The sequence below is a fragment of the Moschus berezovskii genome, chromosome 13 (genome assembly GCF_049115385.1).
Source record: "Moschus berezovskii isolate FMDL1 chromosome 13, NW_MosBer_1.0, whole genome shotgun sequence".
Lineage (NCBI taxonomy): Eukaryota > Metazoa > Chordata > Mammalia > Artiodactyla > Moschidae > Moschus > Moschus berezovskii.
Window position 1 is genome coordinate 52,240,295 of NC_142472.1, and position 7,183 is coordinate 52,247,477.

A 7,183-nucleotide genomic window follows, 5' to 3' on the forward strand; every position below is an offset into this window, starting at 1 on the left:
ACTGTATATCCTGCTAATTTTATTTTTGCCTTATATTCATGATTTGTAACACTTTTGTCATCTCTAAGTAGTTTTTAGTATGCCACATACCCAGAGAATTTTAGAATAGTAGTCAAACTCAGTGAAGACCTAGGACACTCCATATTTTAGACGTTGGATTCAGTATAAATATAACGAAATGGCAACCCTATCCAGTATTCTTGCTTGGAGAATTCCATGGACAGCAAATCCTGGTAGGCTGCACTCCTCAGGGTTGCAAAGAATTGGACACGGCTGAGCGATCAGCACATGTTGATTAGAAGAAGTAGGTATAGAAATTCAATTTTATAGTAAATGGAGTAATTTAACTTATTGTACTGAAGCAAGTTTATAAAAAAAAGGAGGCACGAGAATTCTGACTCAATAAAATGTTGTTTATTTCACGTTGTTCAGTTGCTCAGTCGTGTCTGGCTCTTTGCGACCCCACGGACTGCAGCTCGCCAGGCCTCCCTGTCCTTCACCATCTCCCGGAGTTTACTCAAACTCATGTCTATTGATTCGGTGATGCCATCCAACCATCTCATCCTCTGTTGTCCCCTTTTCCTCTTGCCCCCAGTTTTCCCCAGCATCAGGGTCTTTTCCAGTGAGTTTCTTTCACCTAGAAAACTTGAAACCGTAGCTGGAGTGTTGCTTCATAGGAGGTTTTTCTCCCGATAGAGTACTTACACACTTTCGAACATGTGTCCAGAAACACAGGTCCAGCAGGGGAGGCGATTCCTGCTTTCTTCGGGTCCCTGTCAAGGTCCGTCTGTGGCGAGTTCTCAGACGCCTGGCCTCTGATGCAGAGTCCCGGTGGTGGTGACGACGTGTCCTCCTGCGACTCCTGCCCTGAGCTCCCTGGAGAAGACGCTCACTCTCTTGAGCCAGAGAGCACAAGCTTGGCTTCCCTGGACTCAGACAGCAGTCGGGGTCTGGTCAGTGGAGCAGGGCCAGTTCTAGCTCATCCGGAGACCTTTACAGACACTACTGATTTGTCGAGACTCAGCGACGCGCTGCTGGAGCCTGTGCAGGCTCGGGTCGTGCTCACTGCTGGAAACCAGCTGGATCAGGGGCGAGGAGATGCCCCACACCTGACCACACAGCCACCCGCCCAGGTGAGGCCCCCCCAGTGGTGGATCTGAGAATGGGTGTGGTACTGACTCAGGGACGCCCAGAGGGAACCAAGCTCTGACCCCAGAAAATGTGGGGGACCCTGGGGAGAAGGTCTTTCCATCCTTCATACCTTCTCGTGTGTATTAGGAGAGTATGTTTACATTAAATTTCAGGAGTTGCTTTTTTGTGTGTGCTAACAACCCCACCCCTTTGAAAATAATTTATTTCTATTTTATTTTCAATGAAACTTGAAATTCCTACCCAGACACTCATTTATATTTTAACCTCTATTTACCCTTTTTTCCCCAGCTTTGTGGAGATAGAATTGACATATAACACTGTATAAGTTAAAGGTGTGCACTGTGCTGATTTAATTTATTGACATGTACATCCTGGCACATCCCAGTTGGCTGCTCATGTAGTAAAGAATCCACCAACCAGTGCAGGAGACGTGGGTTTGATCCCTGAGTTAGGAAGATCCCCTGGGAGAGGAAATGGCAACCCATTCCAGTATTCTTGCCTGGAGAATCCCATGGACAAGGAGCCTGGACATCTACAACCCACGGAGTCACAAAGAGTTGGACACAACTAAGCACGCAAGAAATTTTTTAAAAAATTATCAAATTTCTAACTTGTGATGCATTTGTTCCCCAAAGTGTATTTTTACGCAATAGTCTTCTTGTGGGTGGTTTAAGCCGCCCAGAGTCTGACAGAGATAGTTATGGTGGCGGTGGTTTAGTCTCTCGGTTGTGTCTGACTCTTGCAACCCCATGGACTATAGTCCGCCAGGCTCCTCTATCCATGGGATTCTCCAGGCAAGAATACTGGAGTGGGTTGCTGTCTCCTTCTCCATGTAGGTACGGTTCAGGATAAAGCAAGTAGGAGTGAGCAGCTTCCTTAGTCTGTGTGACTCAAATTTAGTCAGATTTTCCCTCAACACACCTCTCCGGAAGGGAAGAGGACTAAGATATTGAGACATCACTTGCAAAGACGTTTGGGGAATGAAATAGCTTGTTCAGTTATAGGAAAAACTTTTTGGGGTGGTGTTTCTTAACAAACATTTTAAATGTCAGCATGAAATGTGGGAGGAATGGTAGAAAAGATATGAGATGACCTGGGTTCTAGTTTCTCAATCTATTAAAATCTCTTTTTTTCTCTCTCTCTTGACCAATTAAGTATAATTTGCCTTCCATAGTAGCATTAACATGGTTGGTATTAGCATATCAGTTGACCAACATATTTGACAGAACTATCTTATTATTGAGAGAACCTCAGAAATTTCTATTTCGAGATAATCTGCTCGGATTTATGAAAAAACTTTTTACTGTAGATGTATCTGATATGTCATCAACGCCAAATTAGTAGTAAGTTGATGAAAAGTGACTGCAGAAATGAGGGTTTCACGCACATATGATAATATGCAGTGGCCAGGCCTCAGCCCCTCCCAAAGTGAGGTCACTGCCTTTTTGTGACAAGGGTCACACCTGAAGGCTGCTCCCTGCCAATGATGTTTGCCCTGTGACATGTATGAGTGTTCCAGGGAGGTCATTTATGAGAGAAGTGTCCTTCCCAAACTCTAAGCTTTCTCCAATAGCATCACAGAAGTTTTAAATTCAAAAACCAAAAATGGCACTAATCATTAACCATCTTTGTTCTTTTAAAAAATAGACTAAAGAATCCTAAAAATCTTTGCCTATAGTTTCTTTAAAGAAGTACAACACAGAACCAGGCTTGAAATGTTTGACAGGTTAAAAATCAGCAGAAGAATTGTCCATTGATATAGTTTGTTGGGGTTCATGTTCATCTTTTAAGGGCTGTTTGCCCAGATGGAATGAGTGGGTTGTTAGGAAGTCTTTATTTTTATTCCCAGAGTACGTGGGTGCCTGATATTTGGACACCGTAACAGGATCTTCCTGTCCATATATCATTAAATTCACGTGCACCATTAGGAAAAGTGAAGCACTGTCCATCTTCACAGTCACAGTGTAGCGGCTTCAGTTCATAAGGTGCTGTGCTCAGAGCTCTCCTTGTGTCACCATTTCAGGGGGACGAAAGGACTTGCTTCTTTCTTCAGTGAAGTGTCCAGCAGAGCCTGCTGTGGACTCGGTGCCATCTGGACTTCTCATGGCTTCTGGGGAAAAAAGTGAATCTGAACTGAACTGATGTCATTTAAAGCTTCTGAGCCAGGCCCACCATGAGCCGAAACCTCAAGGAATGGAGCCTCCAAGCTTTGCATCTTTTCCACACAAGGAGCGTCTGAGCGGGAGGCCAACTTCAGAGACGCAGTGGGCCGGGTTTGCAGCCTCCGAACTTAGGGGTATAACGAGAAGCAGAAGCACAGTCATGCTTCTTTTCGTGGTGGATGTGGTGGTTTGACGAGACTGAAGGCCCAGAGTATAACTTTTCATTCACACTCTCTGGAAATAATTTCACATCTCTTACTAAAAGTCAATGTCAGATCAGTTACCTAGTTTTTACGTAGGATGGGTTCACGGGTGAGTGTTTCTGTGTACTGGAGGTCACCTTTTCATCATCTGAATAACTGGCGTGGGAGGTTAGAATTGACCTCACACGGCCTGCCTGAGTCTTGGCTTATCAGATGGTGACCTGGGAATCAGAAGAGATCAAATCTTAAAGAATCGACACTTCTCCATCAGCCACTGTCTCATCAACTCCAGCTGAGTTAGTGACAGGAGGGGCCTGAGTTAGTGAATGTGGTTGGGAAAGGGCTACCCAACCCCTCCCCCGAGTTAAAAGCTCCTTTATCTTCATCCTAGATTAGCAGATTTCCTCGAAAATCCACTGATATGGAAGCATTTGCTACTTCTGTCCCTGGGACTGAGCTCAAAAGATCCAGATTTTCTCTTCTATAGAAAAGTGGTATTTATAATAATCTTTTGTTTGCATCGTGTGTTATAATAAAGGCTTTAGAAATGCCAGCACATGGTGTGTCCATGCTACTGAAACACGATGCCTTGAGTCGTCTTAGGAGACTCCATATTAGGACCAGGAGAACAAGGACAGCAAGGTGGATGGGTTGTAACCGCCGTCGTGTCGTTTGATCAGCACGTTTCAGGGCTCCCTCCAGCTGTTTCCACTACAGCCCAGCGACGCTGGATTGAAGAGTCCGGTGCTTCTATGAAGGCGATCCACCCCTGCCGCCTTGGTGTTTATGTACTAGAATTTGCTCTATAGCTAAGATAGAAACAAACCCAGCTCGGTTGTGAATCAGAGGATGGCTCCTTAGGGCTTCATCTCTGCACGCTGGAGACAATTTATTTGAGCAGGATTTCTTTCTTTTCCTACCACGTTCATAATCAGTCCTGGCTGTTGCCTTTTAAGTGATGACTATTAGCTTTGTTCCATTTGCACTTAAAAAAGACATAAACCTTCAAACATCCATGTGTTAGAGAATGCTCACATATTTTGTTTCCGAGTTGCTCCTCCAAAATCAGCATCTTCTCCTGACCTTCCACATGAGCATTGGAGGCAATTGCCGGCGGTCCAGTGGCTAGGATTCAGCACTTTCACCACCAAGGTCCGGGTTCAATCCCTGGTCAGGGAACTAACATCCCACAAGCCACATGATACGGCCAAAAAAAAAAAAAAAGTTTGAAGTGAGCATTAGAACTCTGCCTTTCCCGGGACATTGCTATTTCTATCACCCCGTGCTTTTCTCTCTTGCATTCATGAGCTCTCACAAGGTTCACCCCTCACCTTCCTCTCCACAGCTCAGGCTCCCTGAGAAGACACAAGCTCACCTGGGTTTGGTGTGTTGTGTGTGTGACCTCTGTTCCTTGGACTGAAATAGGAAATTAGAGTGTCTCACGGTAATGCATAGCCTTTCCCGTCTACCTGGTGCCCAGCCAGAGTTAACTGACTTCCTTTTTTCTCTTCCTTTTTTTTTTTGTCTAAACTCTGGCATGCACCAGCTCTTCTGAGATGTGCCTTTAGGAAACTCATGCAAAGTACTTAGGATCTGAGCACAAGAAGGCCAGGAAAATGCAGATTTCTATGGGGTCGCACAGAGCAGGACATGACTGAAGTGACTGAGCAGCAGCGGCAGCTTAAGCCACATGTGCTGTAGTCTACAATCCCATCACTTTTGTTACAGCAGGGTAGGCCAGGGCTGTGTTCCTTTTTATAACCAGAGTATATCTTCCACGTGTAGAGCCCTCATTAACATCAAAGGCAAACACTTGCAGGAGAAAGCTAAGATTGATGGAAAAGAGACTCTGCTTCCAAATCCTGAAACATCACTTTTGATCAATAGAGATATTGTTGTTGTTTAGTTGCTAAGTCCTGTCTGACTCTTTGCAACCCCATGGACTATAGTCCACTGGGCTTCTCTATCCATGGGGATTCTCCAGGCAAGAATACTGGAGTGGGTTGCTATTTCCTCCTCCAGGGGATCTTCGGCAGGCAGATTCTTCACCACTGAGCCACCAGGGAATCCCCAGTAGAGAAAATTAGGGTTACAAATGGATTTTATTTGATACAACATTTGAAAAATCCTTGGTTATTTTTATCAAGATGAAGACATTGTCCTACCACGTACTGTGGGAACAGACAATGATGTTATAAACTGCGCTCTTTGTAAACACTGGAAAGGACAGTCCAGCTGGCATCTCATATCATTGGAATATTGGCAACACTCAGATAAACTCAGCTGCCGGCATGCCAGGAAATCAGCATCAGGTGATAACAGGACTGGGCGTGCAAATCCTTGCTACTTTCTGCACCATAGAATCTCACCAACAAGGATGAGATGAGGATTGGACAGCAACCACAGAAAGGCATGGGTTTTCTGATTTTGTGTATATGGAATATATTTTTCCAAGATAGATTTTTCTCCTTTAGATAAAGTGTTCATGTTGCTGTTACCTAGGTCAAGCACTGTTGTCTGTGCTAATAAAAAAAAAATAGAAAAGGAAAAATCCCATCATTGCTTTAAGGCAGTCAGCTTGCATCCACTTAGACCTCATCTTGACTATTTTGCATACTGGAATTTATGAATTTGTAAATGTTGGTTTTCTCACACAACTACTTTTGTAAGACCTTTTTTTATTTGTGAATAAAATTGTTACCTTGTATTCTTGTCAACACACTGGGTGAGAAAATGATGGATGGTGTGAATGAAGCTGTGTTTCCCCTCCTACTCCCCATGGAGGGTCTCACTAAGATTGTGTCCTCCCCATAACCCCTCTCCGGACCTCTGACCTCTGAGGATTTAGAACCCTCCCCGGTGACCTGGTTACATCTCTCAGGCATGAGCCAGATCAAGCTACTAAAAAATGTTCTAAGTTGTCTGTGAGGCTTTGGTATGAAGATTTTATCATGATCTCCTTTTTTGGTCCTTCGTTTTGTGACACCAAGTGGGAAGGTCTGAAGAAGAAATTCTCCGTTCATCCTCTTTGGGGGTCAGTGGGGCTGGGGGGATGAGGGACTCCCCTGGGGCAACAGTGGTCACCTGAGAGCCTCTTTCCTCTTGGCTCCTTCCCTTCTCCTTTCTCAGCCCCTTCTTCCTCCCCTCAGTAAAGCTTTGAAAGCTGTTCCTAGATTTTGAGAGGACTTTAGACTTCCTGAACAAAACATGGATTATTCATTTTTTGAATTTAATTTTTATCTTAGAGTTGATTTACGATGTTGTGTTAGTTTCAGGCATGCAGCAAGGTGATTCAGTTATACGTGTATCTATTCTTTTTCAGGTTCTTTTCCAAAAAAACAGCTTCCCTGATAGCTCAGTTGGTAAAGAATCTGCCTGCATTGCAGGAAACCCTGGTTCGATTCCTGGGTCAGGAAGATTCCCTGGAGAAGGGATAGGCTACCCACTCCCATATTCTTGGGCTTCCCTTATGGCTCAGCTGGTAAAGAATTCGCCTGCATTTTGGGAGACCTGGGTTCGATCCCTGGGTTGGGAAGATCCCCTGTAGAAGGGAAGGGCTACTCACTCCAGTATTCTGGCCTGGAGAATTCCATGGACTGTATAGTCCATGGGGTTGCAAAGAGTCGGACATGACTGAGCAACTTTCACTTTCCAGAAACAGGTTAT

The 7,183-nt window shown here is 44.6% G+C and overlaps 1 protein-coding gene across 2 annotated transcripts in view; it reads left to right on the top strand.

Annotated features, from left to right (window-relative positions):
- The window catches only part of TNFRSF19 (TNF receptor superfamily member 19), a 97,631-nt gene extending 91,407 nt beyond the window's left edge, over window positions 1-6,224 (top strand). For both annotated transcript variants that reach the window (XM_055426382.2, XM_055426383.2), the window contains exons 9-10: window positions 728-1,133; window positions 3,176-6,224. In XM_055426382.2, the coding sequence (XP_055282357.2) occupies window positions 728-1,133; window positions 3,176-3,208 (439 nt within the window). In that variant the 3' untranslated portion in view covers window positions 3,209-6,224. The remainder of the gene's footprint in view (window positions 1-727; window positions 1,134-3,175) is intronic.
- The last annotated feature ends 959 nt before the right edge of the window (window positions 6,225-7,183 follow it).